The following is a 20648-nucleotide window of genomic DNA, read 5'->3' as shown; positions in this document are numbered from 1 at the left end:
TTGTCTTTTAGCAACAAACTGTTGGTTCAAACCAAAGCTCTTGAGGAAGGGGGTGGAGTGGCCCTGTCCAGTGCAGAGGCTTCCCAAGCCCCCCTGCCCCCGGCCCTGCAGAGAGTTGTTCATAAACCTCAACTCAAGATGTACATGGTCATCACCCCTGCAGGACCTGTCTTTATTTTTTTTTAATGTTTATTTATTTTTGAGACTGAGAGAGACAGAGCAGGAGCAGGGGAGGGGCAGAGAGAGAGGGAGACACAGAATCCCAAGCAGGCTCCAGGCTCTGAGCTGTCAGCACAGAGCCCGACACGGGGCTCGAACTCATGGACTGTGAGATCATGACCTGAACTGGAGTCGGTCGCTTAACCGACTGAGCCACCCAGGCACCCCAGGACCCGTCTTTATTGTTTTATTCAGTATCCCAGACCCCATCTCTGCCCCTCTCTACCCTTCTTTTTTTTTTTTTTTAATATGATACAGGGTTTTGTTTTTTTTTAACATTTATTTATTTTTGAGAGACAGAGAGAGACAGACCATGAGCAGGGGAGAGGCAGGGATAGAGGGAGACACAGAATCCGAAGGAGGCTCCAGGCTCTGAGCTGTCAGCACAGAGCCTGATGTGGGGCTCAAACCCACAAACCGTGAGTTCATGACCTGAGCTGAAGTCGGACGCTCGACCGACTGAGCCACCCAGGCGCCCCTCTCCACCCTTCTTCCAATCCATTTATCAAATGTTGATTTAGATATATGTGTGTTTTCTTTGAAAAAAGTTGTGTGTGTGTGTGTGTGTGTGTGTGTGCGCTTCTTTCCATGAATGTCCCTTCTGTTTTCAAAACACAGTTCGGAGACCTCTGTGGAGCTCAACCCTATCATTCTACAGAGGTGACTGTTGCCCCAGAGGGGAGAGGTAATCCCCCAGGACCCCTCCATGGTGCAGCTGAGTGTGCCCAGGCCGCCCTCTGACTTCTAACTCTGCCTAGCATGCCAACTCTGGGTCCCTGGTTTGAGGGTCAGTTTCCTGCCCCCTGCAGACCTTCTCAGAGCCTTCACAGGCTTGTCTTCTTCTAGCAGCTCTTGGTGAGCCAGGGACAAAGTGGGGGTGCGGTGGGCTGCTGAATGCAGCAGCCTCTAAGGAGGGACAGTTATGCAAAGATCCAGGATGCTGTGGCCCAAGTGTGGCCCTGGAATGTGCCACCCCTTCCTCTTCTGGTTTTCAGCTGACATGTGATCTTCGGGGTGATGTTGAGGAATACCCGGGAAATAAGAGCGCATCAGGGATAGCAGCTGGGAGTGCACATCGCTAGACCCTATTCCCAGAGACTCTGACCAGCATGTCTACGGTGGGGCCCGGAAATAGCTAATTTGCACTTCCGCCCAGGTGATTTTGGTGCTGGTAAAATGAGGATCCCCTCTCTAAGAAACGGTCTCGAGAAAGTACGCTTGGGGCCACTGAGTGCAGAAAGGCTTTATTCCTGGGTCAAAAGTCAGGGTCTGCCAACCGCAGGCTGCCCGCAGGGCCAGCCACTGCCAGCGGTGTAGAGGAGACCTCTCATGGGGGCAGCTGCAGAGCTCACAGCTTGGGTCGGTGACCCACGATTTCGTCCCAACCCTTGCGACACGTCTTGATGATCCACTCGTGCTCATCATCATCTGCAAGGAAAGAGGAAGAGCTGGTCATGCCTGGTGTCTGCTGGGCCTTCTCTGCCCTGGGAGACCCGCAGACAGGGTCTCGGGACTGCGGTGCATTCCAGCATGGGGTGGAATGGTGGTCAGTCTCTTTAGCTTTGTGCTAGGAAGGAACAGATCTTTCATTAAAACAGTCCTCCGGTTGCCTACAAATGCCTGGTCTTGGGGAAACTGAACACCAACGGGTTTGCAGATGGTGGATGGTGCTGGTAGGGGCAGGCGTGAGGTCTTCTGGCCACTCTGAGCTGGGCAACCCTGACAGGCACCCAGACAGCAGCTTGCTTGGGAATGTGACCAGTCTGACACCCACAGAGGGCACCCCCAGAACATCCAGTCCAGGCCTTGCCGGTAGTGCCAGCTGCCCGAGCCTTCAGAGCTTTGTTTCCTTTCTGGCTTTTCCAGAACCCAGAGAAGGGAACCCTGGGTTCCCTTCTAAGAACCTGTGGTTCCCCAGGAAAACCTGACACCTCTGGGCTCGGAGAGGTCAGGTCACTTGTCTGCAGCCACAGGTTGGTGCGTGGGAGAACCCAGAATGGGAGCCTTGGTTTGTCTGACTGCAAAGGCTGTGCTGTTTTTTAAACCTTAGAGTGAAGTCCAGTCTTTATTCCCCAGCACACCACAGCCCTCTCTCTGGGCCGGGGAAGGCCCTTTGGGGACTGATCTCCCCCCATTATCCCTCAAGCCCACGCCCAGCCCCTCCCCCAACCACGACAGAGACCCACTTTAGTGTTGGGATATACGTCCCTAAAAACGCATGCCGCTCTGTAAAGTGTGTGCTGTTGTTTTGTGTACCAATGTGGCTTTAATTTACCACCATAAATGGCATTGTGCTGTGAGTTTCATTGTGTCTTAGTTTTTTTCACTCAACACTACATTTTCAAGATCTATTCTTGTTGCTAAATGTACATCTAGCTCTTTGCTTCCTATTGCTGCCTAATACTCTGTGGTGGCTTCTGTGACGTTTTACTATCCACCCTTCCGGTGGTGGACATCCAAGGGTCCCCCCCCCCCACCTCCCGTTACCAGAAATGCCTCTGGGACAAACGCCCTTGGGCACGCCCCTTCACAGATTGTGGGAGAACGTCTAGGACCTGGGTGGTGGGTCGTGGATCCGTGCACACACTTCATTCACCAAGACTCCCTGCTAAGCCTGGGTTCTTTTCACAGCACCGCACAGCCCGCCTGCCGTCCCATCCTCACCCCTCGGTGTCTTGTCCTGGGGACAAAGAGAATTGGCCCAAAACCCTGCCCTCAAGCAGTTCTCCTCAGGGCTATAACACTGGAACAGCCTTGTCTCCTCTCCTTACCTGCCTCCCACCTAAGGGATGGGAGCCTGGGACTACCCATCCTCCTCAGTGACAAATGGCAGTAGCCAGGGAACAAGGGCACTCCCTGAGAGCTCAAACCTGGAGGGCCGGCCCAAACCTTGCCCTCCCCTGCCCCCTTCCTCTTCTGCGAAAGCACCAGGCCCAGGATCCGGGAAATGGGGGCTTACTGACAGCCTACTGTGCCCTCCATGCTTTACAAACACCCATCTCATTGAGTCTTTGTGATAGCCCGGCAGGATAGGGGAGGTTACCCCCATTTTACAGAGGTGACGAGGCTTGCCCCACGTCCACAGCCAGTGGAATTCAAACCAAGGCTCATCAGACTCCAGAGCCAGCCTGCCCACCCCAGGGCTGATGTGATAAGGGTAGGCGAGGCTGTCCCCGCAGAGCTAGCCTCCTCTGCCCCCTCCCCACTATTTCTCTGTATGTGACCTAAGGAAAGAGCCTTGCTGCCTGGCACGCTCTGGCCTTTGAGGCCCTCCCTAAGCAGCCAGTGGGCCTCAGTTTCCCCTGGGGAGGCTGCCTGGGACTCCACGTGTGGCTGTCAACACCCCCCACCCCCACCCCGGGGAGGGGCGGGGACAGCGGCGGCACACAAGGAGTTAAGCGCTGGTGAAGCCCACTTTTGCCACACCGCGAGCAGCCTGGTTGATAATTACAGTTCTGAAGTCTCTGGGCTATTCGAATCAGTGCAGCTGCAAGCTCTTCAGTGCTAACCCCTGAAACCAGACAAACTGGGTTTATTGTGCTAAACCAGCCCTCAGGCCCCTCCCTGATCGTTACAAATTGACAGCAATGGACTTAACAGCCTCTTCACTACCCCTCTCGCTCTCTACCTGGCGGCACAGCCACCAATTTGAATCACAGATGCCTCCCCTCCAGGCAGCTGCTCACCAACCCTCCCTCCACCTCCTTCGCGCTGCGCGAGGCTCCCCTGGCCCCGCCACGCCAGGGTGAGGCTGCCGAAGCACATTTCATCAATATTTAAAATGGAATTAAACCTGCAGCTTTGATTAATGCCTCCCAGATCCCGGGAGTTGTGATTACTATTTTGCAAATTGCAATTGTTGGAATATGTTAATATGATTGTCTGAGAACATCTTCACCTTCTCAGATAATTTCCCCCCCTTTTTGGCAGGAGGGGAGGGAGAGAGGGCGGCGGAGAGGGGTGGGTGGGGGAGGATGGGGGGAAAAAACACACCCCGCAAACTCTTTAATCAATTGTAAATTATTACCCTGGGCACAATTGCCGGTGGTTCAGTGGGGAAGGGGAGGGAGATTTCTGGTTTGGTGCATTTATCTTGAAAAGTTTTGGCCTTGTTGGCCCATTAATTCCACTGCGGGATGCTATCCTAAGGGAATAATCTGTTTGTCTCAGTATTATTTGGAATCAAGAAAACTGAAATAACCTACGTTTCTAAAACAAAAGAATGATTATTTTGTTGTATATTCTTTATTTAACAACTAATTTCTAAACGCGACTATGGGCCAGGTATCATGCTAAGTTTGGTAGCAGGGTGGGGGAGGAGAGGGCACGGTGATTTAGCAGCTATTGAAAAAGGAGAGTTATGAAGTCTGTATAGCAACATAGAAGTGTTTTTGATATGATAGAAAGCAAAAGAAAAAAGGTGGGAAGAAGGAGGAAACAAAATTACATAGACAGTATAATCTGTAAAAACTGTGCACAAGAGACAAATTAAAAATAATACATTGAATGTGACTAACAGGCATCTCTGAACAGGGTGATGGGAGAGGCTCTTCTGTTAGGGGTATTTCTCAAATCTTCTTAATGTGTATTGACAATAGAAAAGATAAAAACAGTCTCTTTTCCTACCCTCCAATTTAATGCCTTGCTAATTTCCTACATTTTGGTAACTGAAATAAACTATTTCTAGGTTCCTAGAAATGCCAGTGGAGCTCTTGAATTTCTCCAAAGTGCAAGCGTAAGCGTTAAAATACGGGTAAAAATGCATAAAAACTGAAGAGTAGATACATTTCCTGAGCAGAGTTCCAAATAATTTACGTGAAAACTCTGCCCTCAAGGAGGTGGCGCGTAATTCCCCACTCCTCAGGTGTGGGCTGCAGAGTGACCTCCTCCCTACAGGACAGTACAGGAAGAGAGCAAAAAAACAACAAAAGAGTAGCTTTGACTTGCAAACTTTCCCTGAGCATCTATTTCTTGGCACCCAGGTCTCAGCTCGAATGTCACTTCCTCCGTGATCTCAGTGTAACTGCCTGTGTCCCCTCTTCACTTTCTTTTCTTTATAGCAACGCCCCTCTTTCTTGTTTATTCATATGTTGTCGGTGTCCCCCATCCAAACTGCGGGCTCCCATGAAACCAGGAGCCTCCTCTCCTTGTTTGGTGGCATTGCCAGTGCTTAGATTACAAGTGTGCAGTATTGGAGGTGCTTAGTCCATATCTTTTCGATGGATGGATGGATGGACGAGCCAATCCTGTGGCTGCCATGTGCCCAGTGCTAGGGGGACAGGGGACTGAGACCCAGCAGGGGGTGTTGTCCAAAGGCTTGTCTCAGACACTCTTCAGGTTCAGGTCTGTCTGCCTTTGGGGCAGCAAGATTTCTTTATTCTGGTCTGAAGCTTTAGAAGTGACCTCACTGCCACCTGCGACCCCCTCCCACCTACCGCCACCCCCTGAGGAATCTCACCAATCCTTAGGAGAACTGGGCTTCTTATAGAGAAGAAAAGGAACATTTGGCGAGAGAGATCCCAAATCTGACCCTGAACGCCCTTGCTGAGAAGCCTTGCCTAGAAAGGCTCCGCACTCCTTCACCTGGACTTCAAGGCCCCCCATCCAGGTCTTCCTGCTCTCCAGACAGCCTCCCTCCCAGGCCTGCCTCACCCTGCAAAATGCAGCCACCCTGTTGTGCTGCAGTCGGCCATGTGTGCGTGCACAGCAGGGCCTCTGTGCCCGTGTACCTGCTGCTCGGGGCTGGGGACACCCTTCCTCACAGGACCTGGTGCAGGGGCAGGGCCTCTCAAAGCACTCCCTCCATTTTGGGACCTTAGTGTATATAAAAGAAAGGCCTCGATGCGAGAATAAAAATTGCAGCGTGGTTTAAATATGTATATTGAACAAATTAATGCTTGTGACACAAACAAACACAATATAAATGTCGACTGCAGGATTTCTTTCAAAGAAGTGCCTCAGCACACTAAAGGCCATGTGTGCAGGACGGGGCTGTGAAGTTGGAGTTGCCTGGTGAACACAGCTTTCTCCCAGTGCCACCACACTCCGGACTTAAGGCCGCTCGTGAATGTGTGTGGCTGGGCCCAGCGCCCTCCTGGCTGTCGTCCACCCCTCCGGGCCCTGCCTGGATGTCACCTTCCCTGACCCTGGCTGAGGTTCATGGTCGCCCACGCCAGCCTGGGGCAGTTGTGACCCAGGCACTCCTGGTCCTCAGAGCCCGGGGTGGGCCGGGCACTTTAAAAGTACTTAATAAATATACGGTGAACGAATGAATAAAGAAATGTAAAGTTGGGGACATAAAAGCGGTAGGCTTACCCTGCGGGGTTTGGACAAAGGGGGACGAATTTCTTCTCCACCCTCAGCAAATGGAGCTCCCGAGTGGGCAAAGCAGATATGCCAAAGTGCAAGGCCAAGGCTGCTGGTTCCTTTCTTGTCTCGAGGCCACAGATGGAGCAGCTCCACCGCACAGGAAGGATGGGTTGCCTGGGCTCATATCGGGGCACCAACCACACTGAGGAAGCTCAAAGCCCCGGCTGGCCTGGGGCCTGCCTCCCAGTGAGGGCAGGGAGGCACAGGCCCGCACAGGCCACAAGCAGGGCCCAGGTCACTGAGGGTGTCATCAGTGCAATCCGTTGGTCAGCGCGGTGCAGGGAGAGAAGAGATCCTGAAGATGTCCCAACAGATGAGGGCAATAGGAGCCCCCAGATGGCTGGCGGGGAGGAGGCAGCATGGCCGTTAAGGGCCCGGGCACTGGAGCTTGGCTGCCACTAGCCCTGTGACCTCAGGCAGGTGGCCTCATACCTCTCTGGGTCTCATTTCCTTCTCTACAAAGTGCCCGCTGGAAGACTTCCTGTGAGGTTTACTTGGGCTCGTTCCTGCAAAGCGCTTAGCACGGTACCTGGTACGCAGGAAATGCCAAAAACCAAAAGAAAGCCAGGAGTTGTCTTTGCGAGGTGAGACTTCAGGGTGCACGTGACAGCACGGCATAGGCCGGAAGGAGTTCTGGGTCCACTGCTGAGCCCTGTCGCCAACTTGCTGGGTGACCCGGATGAGCCACTCTCCCTCTCTGAGCTGGGCTCCTTGTCTATACGGGGGGTTTAATCAGACCTCCTGCAGAGCCAGCATGAAAGGCAGCAGGTTGGCACCCAGGAAGTAGGAGCCATGATCACCATTCGATGGGCCTTCATTCCCTAACTGCATGCCTTCAAGAGAGTGTTAAGTGACTCTCTCAGAACACCCTGGGATTTCTGGTTCCCAGCGGGGATGAAGGGAGGACCTGGGGGGAGAGGCGGAGGAGGTCTTTACACAAGGATCAGCATCATAAGGATCAAGAAGCACAGCTCAGCTAATGATTTTTGTTCAAAGTGAGGCGGGCAGGCTGAGGCAGGTGAGCCCAGGGAGGGCAAATGGGCGGATGCGGGCTATCGGGCGCCCACAAGCCGGATTCTGCTACTTCTTGGCGTGCCTTTGGGTTTAGCACACCTGCGGTCAGTGGCTATGCAGCTCCCTCCCGCTGGGAAAGGGAGGGGACCGAGATGAAACCAGGCACCTTAGCCTCAGGAGAGGGGAGGAGGCTCACACTGGCAGAGCACCTAGGAGGTGCCTGGTTCTGTGGGAAGAGGGTCATGTCTGTCCTCTCCACGGGGAGTGACACAGGGCGTCGCCATTGAAGACAAGAAACTGAGACTCGAAGGGGAAATAAATCGCCCCACTTCATCTGCCAGGGCAGAGGGGAAGGGTTCACTGTGCTGGTGCAAAAGCCACACTCGGGCTGTGTGTGCACGGCCACAAATGGGCATGTGCAAGCGTGAATAGGTGTGCGCTGTGAGTGTGCACGTGGCTGTGCCTGAGGTGCTCGGTGTCTGGCTGGGTGAGTGACAGTGTGTGACTACCTGAAGTCAGCGTGTGCTTGATCAGGTGCTAAGGGAGGGGGCACATCCATCCCTCGGTGACAGCCCAGTGCTCGTCCACAGTGTCGGGCTCTGTCATGAGGGTTACCCTCTTTTCCTGGGGTCATCACGCACTCTCACTTGGCCCCTGGGTGAACTGTGGTTCCAGGCGGGGGTGGGAGGTGCCTGGTAACCCTGGCGCCCCAGCCAGTGGGCAGTGCCACCCTCAAAGCTCGGCCCCACCCTCTGTGCAAATGCAGGGCTGTGAGAGCCTGTGGGGCAGGGCCAAGGCCCTGAGCAAAGCCAGGGCCCGCAGTGAGGGCGGCAACGCCCGCAGCACCTCCTCGGCACAACTCCTGACAGGAAAGAGGCTTTGAACTTTGCTTGGCAGGGCTGGTGGCCAGAGGCCAAGGCCATGGTATGGCCAATATTGACTAAGGGGTCATTGCCCAGGCAGAGCCCGCCAAGGGGCAGGAGGGGAGACCTTGGGGCCGCTCTTGGTTTTCTCTGCAAAAGAGCATATTCTGGGCTGGGTGGGTGGAGGGGTCAAGGGTGGGGGGTGGATTAAACCAGCCTGCTTCACCCCCTGGGGAACTAGAGACACAGGGCCCAGCACCCACAGCTTTTCAAGGCCTATTCAAATGTGAGAGGTTTGGAGAGAACAACTGACTCTAAAATAAAGAGAAGATGCAAAACTGAAATTAATGTTATGATTAATGCATTCAGGCTTAATTATTAAATTTAGAAATCAAAACAATTTTATTACACTTGAAATCAGTTTGTAGGCTTGCTGTCCTCATTTTGCAAGAATTCTCCAGTATGCACACGGCTCTCTAGAAGTCACAGCCAGGCTAATAGTCCAATAATTTGCCAAGCAAAGTTTTAAAAGTCCTTTCAAAGTTTTAACAGCAAAAAATACATATTCAATGTGGGGGTGTGGATACATTTTGTCTTAATATGTTCAAATGAGGGGGGTGAGGCCTCCAAAGTCAGGCTTAGGGCTGGATTAGGGCTGTGCCTGGGAGAGGGGAGTCCCAGGAGTACGGCCACCTGGAGTTAGGGAGCATTTCCACGTGCTAGCTACATGCTGAGTCCTGCACCTCGCGTGCCTGATCGCACGCAGTCCTCGTAAACATCTGTCGTAGGCACAGCTGGTGCTGTCTCAGGTAGGAGTTTTAGGTGCTCCATTCGGTCGCTGAAGGGAAAAGTGCCCTGAGCTATAACGACCCTTGGGAATCCCTTAGATAGGCCCTGTGCTGGGGAAGGACATCGCAGTAAGCACCGAGAAGTTAGCATTCTGACACTGTTGGAAGAGAGAGTCCTTTCTGCTGTCGAGGCCCAAAAGCACAGACAACTGGTTAAAAAATACATATCCCTGAATACTAGAATCATCCTGTGTGTGGCAAGGTGATCACACGGCGGCAGGAGGCACAAGGGGCCAGAGACCCGCAGATTCACGTCTCCCCACGTCCCCAGGGAGCGAGTGGAGGGAGGGTGCCGAACCACCACCACAGCTTGTATTTCCATTCCTCTTACTGCCCCACTTCTGGCTTTCAAGCACCCGTAATCGAATTTGTGATTTGTGTTCATGACGGCCAGCCACCATACACAGGCCGCTCAGGGAAACAATGTGCCAAGGCCAAGGTCACTCAGTTAGCCTGGGGCCCGTAGTCTTTGACTCCTGCTCTCCAGCTGTGTGCAGGGGACAGGCCTGGCGGTTGGGACTTCTGTCCTCCAGCTGGCAGATGCTAAGGGCTGAATTAAGGCTTTGACAGTGGGGGCAGCCAGCAGGGTGTCAAGGTTATCTGCAGGACTCAGTAGCAGACTAGAGCTCAATCCTCACAGGAATCTTGGAAAGTCACTGTTATCCCTGTTTGACGGGTGAGGATCTGAGGCTCAGAGAGGTGTTGTCATCTGCCCAAGCTCCCTCAGCCACTGGGTGGGCACAGGGGCATACCCGAGTCTTATCACCAGACCTGCAGCCCTCGGCCACTATGAACTTCCCTGACAAACGTCTGTGTAACTGCCATGCCTTTAGCCCTCACCGTCTGAAGGATGGCATTCAAGGCTCTCTCCACCCTGCACTGGGTCCCCGCGCCTTGAATGCCCAGCAAGGATGTATTCCTACATACCTGTCAAAGCCCAGTCTGTCCATCACCACTTGAGGGAGTCCTCCCTTGACTCCTCCTCTGTCGCCCAACGCAAGAGCCAGTCTCAGGTGCTCTGTCTGGAGCACCCGGTGTCCCTGCATCTCTGTGCTTTGTTCCTTCCCTTCCATCAGCAAAATCCATCTCCCATCCTTTAAGGCCTAGCCAAACACCCCCTTTTTCAGGACAGCATCTCAACTACACTTGGGGCACGCTGGTGCTCAGCTCCTCAGGCACACTGCTTCTGGCTCCTGGAAGCAGTGAAACAGGGGCGCTCCCAGTGTTTGGGAGAAAGAACCTCGTATGTGACATTTCGAATTAAACATGAACATAAACCCCATAGGAATACAGAATTTTGCTGGACTTCTTTCCAGACACTTATTTTATGGTTTATGTGATTCTGATTTCTGAACTATATTTTGAGGGGTAGGAGGTCTGCTACAGTCTCTTGTACACTGAGGCTCCTTAAAGGCCCTGGGCTTCTGTCCAGACAGCACCCATCCAGATCTTGTGACTGTGCATGCCTCGGCTTCCTCCCCCGCCCCATGCTGGTTTGGAGGGGCAGACGCAGAGTCTGGCCCCCCAGCGAGACCCTGGTATCAGCAGAGGGTCGGTGAAGACCCGTGCCTGGGGGGAATCGTAGAAGTGTTGGGCTCCAGGTGGATAAGAAATGATGAGGATGAGGAATGATGCCAAGGGCTGGATAGAGAGATCCTGGGACCTGCAGGCCTCCAGCCAAGTCTTGAAATCTACATCAAAAGCAGGTGGGAGGAGGCCAGAGGACAGTTAGCCTCTGAGATGCCAGCTCCTCCCTTTGGACGTGGAGTTAGGACCACCCCCCCCCCGCCCCCGTCAACATCCTCCCCCCCCCCCCCAGGGTGTGAGTAATCACCCTGCAGTAATTTAAGCTCCTCATGGGCCAGGCACAGCTTTTGCTGTGTCCCCTGTGTCATCTCAGTAATGCTCACCACAACCCTGTAAGGAAGGTCCTATTCTCCCCAGACTTTTCAGAGGAGGAAACCAGTGTTCAGAGAAGAGACGAGCTCTAGATCACACAGATGGCAGAGCAGGGGTCTGACGGTCCAATTCTAAAGCCCTGCTTGGAAACCTGCATCCTTTTCCAGGAGGTCAAGCAGGATTTTCAGCCAACTGCCTCAAGTTCCAGAGCTTGGGCTGAGGAAGGTACACGAAGGTCCTGCCCCCTGGGCTCTGGCCTTGCTCTCACTTCTATTAAAGGAGACAAAACAAACCATTATGCTGGCCAACCCTGGGGATGACTCCAGCCACGGAAGGGGAAGCTGTGTCCTTTGGATGCCTCCAGGAGGTTGCCGTGGGGGTGGGGGACTTATTGTTACCAGAATCTGATGGGCACGAGGGCTGGAAGGGGAATTTCCAGGGCCCTTGGAATTGGGGTGGGGACAGAGGGGGCAATGGGCAATTCTCGCAGCTCAGGGAGAGGCAGTAATCCGGGCAGGCTGTTAGTCCCGGAGCCGAGACCTCCCCGGAGCTGACTCCGCCCTCTGTAGGCAAAATTCTGTGGGTGGGTTCACGTGTATGTCTCCGGGGAGTTCTATAGCTTTGGCTCTCAGACGGGTTCAAGATTCAGAAAAGGCCACAGCCTATCCTAGTCCAGAGTATGGCCTCTGGTGTCAGAGAGGCCTGGGTTCAAATTCTGAGTCCTTCCTTTACTGGCTGCATCCGTCAGCGAGCCTCAGTTTCCCCAGCTGCCAAATAGAGGTGATGATATATTCCTCAAAGGATCAGGATGTGGCAAGTCCCTGGCCCAGGAGAGGCTTTCAATGCTCATCACTTCCCTTCCTCCCCTTTCTGCTTAAAGCAGATGCCCGAGTCTGCTGGCAGGGATGTGTGATCTGTGCAGGCATTTTATTTGGCAGTTACAAGTGTGATATTATCCCCCCACAAAGCTGTCATTATGGCGCTGCTAACAATACCACAGATAAGGCAGGGATGCCCCTGCGTGCCAGCCTCCAGGTGATTATAACATTTGGGCAAATTGCCTTTTGTGTCGCGGAGAGATGACGGCGGGAGGGCCTGTGCTGGAGACTCACTGGGCCATTTTGCCGAGACCACGGGAGAAGCATTGTGGACAGGCAGCCGCAGTCTGCTGTGGAAGGAGGCCTGGCTGCTGGTGGGAGCGGGGCCCCAGCAGGACACTACCACGCGTGGGCTGAGCAGGCCCGGCAGGTGATTTACCCTCCGCAGGTCCCAGGTTTCTCACCTGTCAGATGAAGACAGTGGCCTCGAAATTAGTCTTGGTTTGTCCGTGGCCCTGAAAGTCTTGCTCTTTGGCCAGTTTTGGAGCAAAGAAGTGGGCGGAGAACGATCTTAGGGGGAAAAGACCACCACTGCCATGTCACAAGGAAGGTTCCCGGTTCGTTCTTTCTTTCTTTCTTTCTTTCTTTCTTTCTTTCTTTCTTTCTTTCTTTCTTTCTCTTTCTCTCTTTCTCTTCCTTCCTTTCTTTCTTTCTTTCTTTCTTCCTTCATTTCTTTCTTTCTTCCTTCATTTCTTTCTTTCTTCCTTCATTTCTTCCTTCCTTCCTTCATTTCTTCCTTCCTTCCTTCATTTCTTCCTTCCTTCCTTCCTTCCTTCCTTCCTTCCTTCCTTCCTTCCTTCCTTCCTTCCTTCCTTCCTTTCACTAGGAAACTCCAGAACCCGCTCAGTTGCCATCTTTAGCCTCGAGTCAGCTAGACCTGGGGTCAAGTTCCAGGCCTGTGTAACTTCAGGCAAAGCATTTCACCTCGCCTTCTCCATCCACAAAGTGGGAGTCATGGAGACAACCATTTCACAGGGTTACCGTGTGGATTAGATGAAACAAAATAAAATAAATGGCGCGACATGCTCAAACCGGTGCCTGGAACATAGGAAGCACTCAGGAAATGCTGGTTGTTTTTATTGTCCTGCTTTTCCTCCAGAAATAAAATAAGGTACCTTCGTATCTCAGCGGATCCATTACTTGACTGCCATTTTAGTGACTGCAGTGTGTATATTATAAGAATACACCTTGTGTTATTTACTCAGTTCCCTCCTCTTAGACATCTGGGATGCTTCCGATTTTCAACTGTTTAATAACGCCAGAGGAGGAGCACCTGGGTGGCTCAGTTGGTTAAGCGTCTGACTTCGGCTCAGGTCATGATCTCATAGTTTGTAGGTTTAAGCCCCACGTCGGGCTCTGTGCTGACAGCTCAGAGCCTGCTTTGGATTCCTGCCTCCCCCTCTCTCTGCTCCTCCCTCATTCATGCTCCGTCTCTCTCTGTCTCTCAAAAATAAGTAAAAGTTAAAAAAAATAATGCCAGAGGAATGTTGGAAGACCAAGTGTTCGCTCTGCAACCCTTCTAAAGGTGGGTGGGAAGTAGATAAACAACGTTTGGGAGCTCTTCACCGGTGCCTCTTTGGACAGATGACCTGGGAGCTGGCCTGGTAAAGTGGGGAGAAGAGGATAAACCTCTGGAGGCAGATGAGCCCGAATGTGAATCCTGGTTCCTGCCATTTCCTGGGGGAAATTCTCTAGCCTCAGTTCCGAGCCTCCGTTTCCGCACTTGTCAAGCAGGGATCACGGCAACACTCCCCGCTCTCTTAGCTGGGTGTCTGGGGCACGGTAAATGCTCAATGTCCCAGCTTACCACATCACCATAGCGTGAGGGGGAAGCCAGCCGTCACCTCCCCAAGACTCCAGATCACACAGACCAGGTCTCTTTTTTGGACCCCAATTCATACTCCTCCCCCTGCTGTCCATTTAACTGAGCACACATTCAAATGAGGCTTGTGATCCTGATTTTGAATTCTGTCTGGAACCCACAGGTTCAAACGCAAAGGGGCCCTCTCTGCAAATAATCACTGGTATGTGATATTTTTAAGAAGCCAAGGCCATTGTTTCTGATTGAAGGAAAGTTGGTGCTATTTTGAAGAGCAGAACGATTAAGCGGTGGCGTTATCTCTTTAACCATTGGGAATTATACGCTGTTTGAAAGATTTGTGAGCTCTAGGACATTTGCCAGATGTGCTTGATTCGACATTTCAGACAACAAAGGGGATAATGTTGGCGGGAATCTTGACGGCATTTCTGATGATCAGGATATTCTTTGAGGATGGTACTGAGACCTTTCGGGGAAGAATTTCAGCTTTTACATAAACTAATTTGGGATGCTCACTCTCTGTCTTCCACAAAGCAAATTTAGTTCATTGTTAGTTGTATATGTTAAAATGGTTACGAGGGTTTTTTCCTTTGAATATTAATAATGTGCCTTTCATCTGAGACACTCGCATGGGGTGTCATTAATTGCGGGGAGGGAGTAAGGATTAGTGGTGCAGTTATTTTGCAAATGATTCCTACCAGTAACGTGGAGGCAAGCCACAGCCACACGAAGAGACACACGTACAAACCGCTAACGTGGCCCTGGCTTATCCATCCTGAGCAGAATGACAGGGACGGGGAGGAGGGTAAGGGTTAATCTCCCAATTTCCCACCATATTAAGGGTAATTATCCCCAGTATCTTCGAATGCTTTCTTATTGGCCCACAGTGTGTAAAGGACCCTTTATCAAATAACGTAGCATCTCACTTTGGGGATGGTGGTGTTTTTGTCTTAAGACTCTACAATGGACCTTTTCGTTCATTTAGGAACATTGCAGAGCTCCAGTGGGGGGCAGGGCCTGGGCTTCCTGCAGGAACAACTATGAATGAGCCATGGCTCCGTCAAGGAAGGGAGATGACCGAGTAAAGAATAAACCAGGACACAAAGCCAAGAAGAACAGAATGTGGGCAAGAGTTGGGTTCGTCTCCGACTCTGTCACCGGCTGGCTGTCTGACCGGGGGCAATGTATCAACCTATCTAAGACCAGGTGTCCTCATTGCAAACCGAGGCTCCTAAGAATGACCCACTTGGGATGGCAGGAAAGAGCAGAGGAGATAAGCAGGTACGGTGCTTAGCAAGGGGCTGGCAAGGGTCCCCTCCATTCCCTGAGCTGTGGATGTTCCGGGAGTGTCCCATGCCATTCTTCCGTGGCCTCCTGTCACGTGCCAACCACAGAGAGGTGTGAAGGACCGTGGCAGGTGGAGAGGAGGGGGAAGGGCATCCTGGGCTGGGGGAGGACATGAGGTAAGAACACAGGTGTGTTTATCGGTGGAAGCAGCTCGTCTGGCTGAGCTGGAACATGGGGTGGAAGAGACAGGACGGTGCAAGATGAGCCGGGAGGCTCTAAAGGCCACAGTCAAGGGCCTGCAGGGCCCAGTGTTTCGGCAGTATTTCGTTTCCCAAGCAAAACCCCCAAGGAGGCAGACAGATGTGGCACATCCAGGCTCGTTTCTCCTGGCAGCCTCCTTGTCCCCCCAGCACCCAGAGAAACCTCAGCAAATCCCAGGGCCTCCCTCTCCTCCAGCCTGAGTCAGTAATCACTATGATACCAGTCACAACCGCCAACCACAGGACACGAGCACTGGGCCAGGTGTCTTACACACTTAATCTCATTTTCCCTAATCTCCAGATTAAGTACTACCAGAAGGCCCATTTTACAGATGAGGAAACTGAGCCTCCAAAAGGAGACAAGGAATAAGCTAGCCAGTGGTGGATCCAGGACCAGAGGGCGGCCAGACGTGTGGATTCCAGATCCTGGGCTTTTAACCACCACACCAGGCTCTCTCTCTGACCTCTCCCAGTTTCCCATGGGAGGCAAGTCCTAGCTCCGTCTCTGTTTTGCTTCGTGTCTGCTGTATTGATTGGAAATACTGCCTGCATTGAGTTGCTACCTCTCATGGTTCTATGGTCCCAACAAAGGCAGCAGCAAAGTGCAGTAGGAAGACCACCGGACCTGCAGTGAGACAGGAGCGGGTTTGCATCCGGCCTCACCTCCAGCAGTCTGTCGTCTGCCATTCACTACTGGAGACCTAGTTCCCTAACGCCAGGCCACACGCGTTCCCAGCTCACTGGATGCGTGGGAAGTCCACCTGAGATGCAGTGCTCCTGAGCCCAAAAGCTTTAAGGTGGGCACCAGAAATGACTGACGCCACTGGGGCTCGGACAGCAGGGAGTGGTGGGGACCTGGGCGGTACATGCCCCAAGTAGGTACACAGGCCAGCCAAGCACAGACCATGCAGACCAGATTGGGCCAGAGGGTTGCTGCTTTGAGACCTTTGATGCGTAAGCTTTTAAGCTTTTCAAAGCTTAAGCAGCTTTGAAAACTTGGGAGGTGTGCAGAAATACAATGGATTGTTTTTACTATTCACAATAATAAGTTGTCTGTTACGTGCTGGGGACTGAATATTGTATAATTTGTTGAAGAATATGAGGGGCTTGTAGGCAGGTCCTCTGCCTGCCCACCTGCTTTTCTTCCATAAACATTTAATCAGCTCCAAGTCTGGGGACCTGTGTGAGGTGCTGGGGGACCCGGTGATAAATCAGACATAGTCACCTGGTCCCTGCCCTCAAGAAGCTGCTGGTCTAGCGGGGGAGCTAGTCAAATAAAGATGCTTCCGCAGTTATGGGCTAAGTGCCGTTAGGGAGGCTGGTGGGGCATGGAGGAGAGACACCTAACCCAACGGAGCAGGAGACAGAGGGGACGGGAGGAGGTTGGTCAGGGAAGGCTGCTTAGGACAACGATCTATCAATGGTTGGTCCCAAACTTCACGAGGGTTGTGAAATCCACTCAGTGCCTAGCAACCAGGATTTTTAAAAATTAAATAGGGACACCTAGGTGGCTCAGTCGGTTAAGCGTCCGACTCTCGATTTCTGCTCAGGTCATGATCTCACGGTTCGTGACTTTGAGCCCCGCATCAGGCTCTGCGCTGACTGTGCAGAGCTTCCTTGGGAGTCTCTGTCTCCCTCGCTGCCCCTCTCCTGCCCTCTGTCTCTCTCAAAATAAATAAATAAACTTAAAAAATTAAAATAGAAAATATCCTAGTACATCATGTGTACAAAGAATACATACAAATGTGTGTGTGTGTGTTTGTGTGTACTGGGTTGTGATGTGCGTTGCTGCTTACTGTGGGCCTGGGTCCAAAGGTTTGAGAGCCACAGTCTGTGAGAACGCTTGCCTGCTCAGATCCCCAAAGCCCATCACACAGTGGACGCTCAAAGGCTTTTTGGTGAGTGGAAGGATAGATTTAAATTCTCATCCGATTCCGGCGAGCAGGTACATCCTCCCCAGGTAAGAAAGGCATTCTCAAAACCCAAGTCTAGCAAACCCGGGGTTGTCAGGCATGGTTCGTAGTTCAGCGGGCTAGGGCTTTCCCGTCAAGTCTGGGGGGTGAAGCCAGTGCGAGGCAGGGAAGGAGCCGGGGCCTTCCAGAGAGGCCCGAGGGTGAACCAAAGGCGACCCTCCTGCTGGTGCCCTAGCCTGTGACCTCCTATAAAAAGAGCGTCCCCGGCCCTGACCCAGCCGAGGTGGCATGTACTTCGTAATAGCAGTGGCTCAGGCCACTCTGTTTATTCTGGGATGGCCTCAGGCACCACCTTAGGCCCGCACGGCCGGCAGCCCTGTACCTTCAGGAGGCCAACAGGAAGCACTGTTTATGGGGGCAGACCAGAATGCAGGGGAGAAAGGGCCCCGGAGAAAACAGGAGATGGACAGAAGTCCGGATCAGTCCCTGGCAGGGTGAGGTGAGTCAAAGGTAATGACTAGGTGGCCATACACAGAGACTCCTTTTAGTGGTTTTCAGGACGCTCCAAGCTCGATCTGTCCTATAATATCAGGACCAAAATACCCCTTGGCTACCTTTCTCCTCCATCGCAGACTCTTAAGGTTGGAAGGACCCTAGGAATTATCCAGCCTGACCCCCTCATTTTACAGATGAAGAGCCAGGGGCCCAGAGAGGGAAGGCACTGGCCCAGGGTCAGCCAGCAGCCAGCCCGAGAGCTGGGCCCGGACTCGGAACCTGGGCCTCTGGCACAGAGCACTGGGGCCCGAAGCCCTTCAGGTGCTCCTCTCTTGCCATCTTGCCATCTTTCCGATCTAATTTTACCCCCTTTGGCCCCTTCCCAATATGCAACCAGAGAAATCTCTCCAAATGATGAATCAGTCACTACACTACCCTCCCTTGTTCCCCCTACTGCTCTTCCCCTTCCCACCCCTGGGGCTTCCTCTCTTACATTTCTTCCCTCGACATACTATTGTCTCATGCTCCCAAACCACTTGTAGCCCCTAAATAGGCAACGATCTCCCACATCTTATCCTTAGCACGTGCTGTTCCCTCTGCCTCTAACACTTTTCCCAACCCGGCTGCACGTGTCTGCTCTTGTTTAGGCTTCCCGTTAGATCTTGCTCTTTCCGGGAAATCTTGCTGGCCCACTGACCCTGACCTCCAGGGACCTACTAGGTTTTCTTGTGGCAACCCTGATTTACTGTCGGTTTCTCCTGCTCCCTGAGAGAAGACTCTATGATGCTGCCTAACCCAGAGTCCGAGCCACGGCAACTAACCACTAAGGGTTTGTGGGCCAGTCATCGGTGTCCATCCTTCTCCAAAACTCCTAAGAATGGCCTTCCCTTCTCACGATGCATTTTTAAAGGCTATTGTTTTTTTCCAGAGCAGTTTTAGATGCACAACAAAATTGAGAGGAAGGCACAGAAATTTTGTGTATACCCTCTGCCCCCACATATGCGTGGCCTTCCCATTGTCAGCATTCTCCACTAGAGCGGGTGCCTCTGGGGATGCTACACCGACACCTCATAGTCCAAAGTTTACATTCGGGTTCACTCTGGTGCGTAGGTTCAACGGGGCCGGAAAAACGTGTAACAACATGGAGCCATCCCTGTCGTGTCATACAGAGTAACTTCATTGCCCTAAAAATCCTCAGTGCTCTATCTGTTTGTGCCATGATGCATTTTCAATTTTATCACCAAGCATGGCTTGGTAGGATTCTGGGAACCACAATTTCTGATTCCCTAGTCATGCCATGCCTTTTTTTTTAATGCCTCTGTGTCTTTGCATATGCTGTTCCCTCTACATGGAATGCTCTTCCCCAACATCCTTGCTAACAAAAGCCCTGCTCATTCTTTAAGACCTATCACTTATGATACCTTTTTCCTGACTGACACCCTGTATCCCAGCCAGGTGGTCAGTCCCCCTCACCCCTGCTCAATCGCCCTTCATCCCCAGGACTTGCCCCAGAGGGAGGGGGGAGGAACTCCCCCCTTAGGAAGGAAGGTGAGAGCATCTTTGCATTTGTATGAAGGCTCCTCACAACGAGTCACACAGAAGGGCACGAACGTGTTACGTCTGTAGGACAGAAAAGTAAGTATGGACGCCAAACAACAACCAAAGGGCGGTGGGACTGTGCCAGTGACCGAGCTGCTAACCCTCAGCTCCAAACCTACCATTCTATTCTCACTCTGCAGTCGGGACCGAGCTGTGGGACACATCTCTGCTCTGCCGGCTGGCCCCCAGTTAGATGCTGCCAGGCGCGTGGACGCAGAGGGGAACACTCTCTTTTCTGTGTTGCTGGTTGCTCGCGTCAGTGTCAATGTCAGCAATGCGGCCCAACTCACTTCCAGTTTACAGTTCTCCCCGGGATCCTACCATCCGCTTTATGGCTCTCTCTCCAGAAGCCCCGCTGGGCAGCGGCCCCTCCCCAGAGGTCTGGGTTGCTGCTTCTGGGGGGCCCTGTCTTGACCCTCTAGGTTCTACTAGCCCAGTCTCCGGCTCCTCCCCCAGTTCTTGAGGTAGTAGTCGCTCCCTGCAGTTATTTATTCTGTCACCTCGATGCTTTTTCAGTACTCCAATATCTATTTAACTAATTTCCTGATACGAAGTTCACTCTGTCCTCCTGTCTGGACCTTGCCTGATACAGAGACAGAGTTCCTGCTCACATGGATCTTACAGTCTAGTGGAACAGACGTTCAAGCAATTAATCACACAAATGAGGCTTTAATTACAGTTGAAATAAGTGCTGGGAAGGAAAAGTACAAAGTATATTAGCATATTAATGGCCCTGAGAAGCCCTTCAATAAATGAAATTGTTGAGCATTGTTTCACTCAGTATCTCTTTAGCTTACTCAATCAAGAAACTTCATAGAGAGCCTATTAACATCCAGGAGAATGAGTGTTCTACAGAATCTACCCTGTCAATGGCAAATGGGAAGTCATTAAAGCAAACTGCCAGGAGACGTGGAATGTGAACATTTGCCACGCTCCCCGCAGTAGCCCCCCGTGGGGTAGCGCTATTTCCGCTCCAGGATTCAGCCAGAAGATCAGCTGACCATTCCCTTTCCTCTTACTTCAGCACCACAAGGCAACTTTCTGATGACCACCGACTCCCTGAGTAAATGCCCCTGTAGGGAGAGGAGGCTCTCATCAGCCAGCCCAGGCCTCCTGGTCTCCCTGGAAGTTTCGTTCTGATTTTAGAGCAGGGTTTCTTGACCCGGGTCTTAAGAAGTACTCCTT

The 20648-nt window shown here is 52.3% G+C and overlaps 1 protein-coding gene across 1 annotated transcript in view; it reads right to left on the bottom strand.

Annotated features, from left to right (window-relative positions):
• Positions 1–1447: 1447 nt before the first annotated feature.
• The window catches only part of MORN5 (MORN repeat containing 5), a 29412-nt gene continuing 10211 nt past the window's right edge, over positions 1448–20648 (bottom strand). The window contains exon 5 of the mRNA XM_045468147.1: positions 1448–1647. Coding sequence (XP_045324103.1) covers positions 1568–1647 — 80 coding nt within the window. The 3' untranslated portion in view covers positions 1448–1567. The remainder of the gene's footprint in view (positions 1648–20648) is intronic.

This window comes from Leopardus geoffroyi, chromosome D4 (assembly GCF_018350155.1).
Source record: "Leopardus geoffroyi isolate Oge1 chromosome D4, O.geoffroyi_Oge1_pat1.0, whole genome shotgun sequence".
Taxonomy (NCBI): Eukaryota; Metazoa; Chordata; class Mammalia; order Carnivora; family Felidae; genus Leopardus; species Leopardus geoffroyi.
Note: the sequence above shows the minus strand (reverse complement) of the source record. Positions and strands in the feature narration are given on the sequence as shown.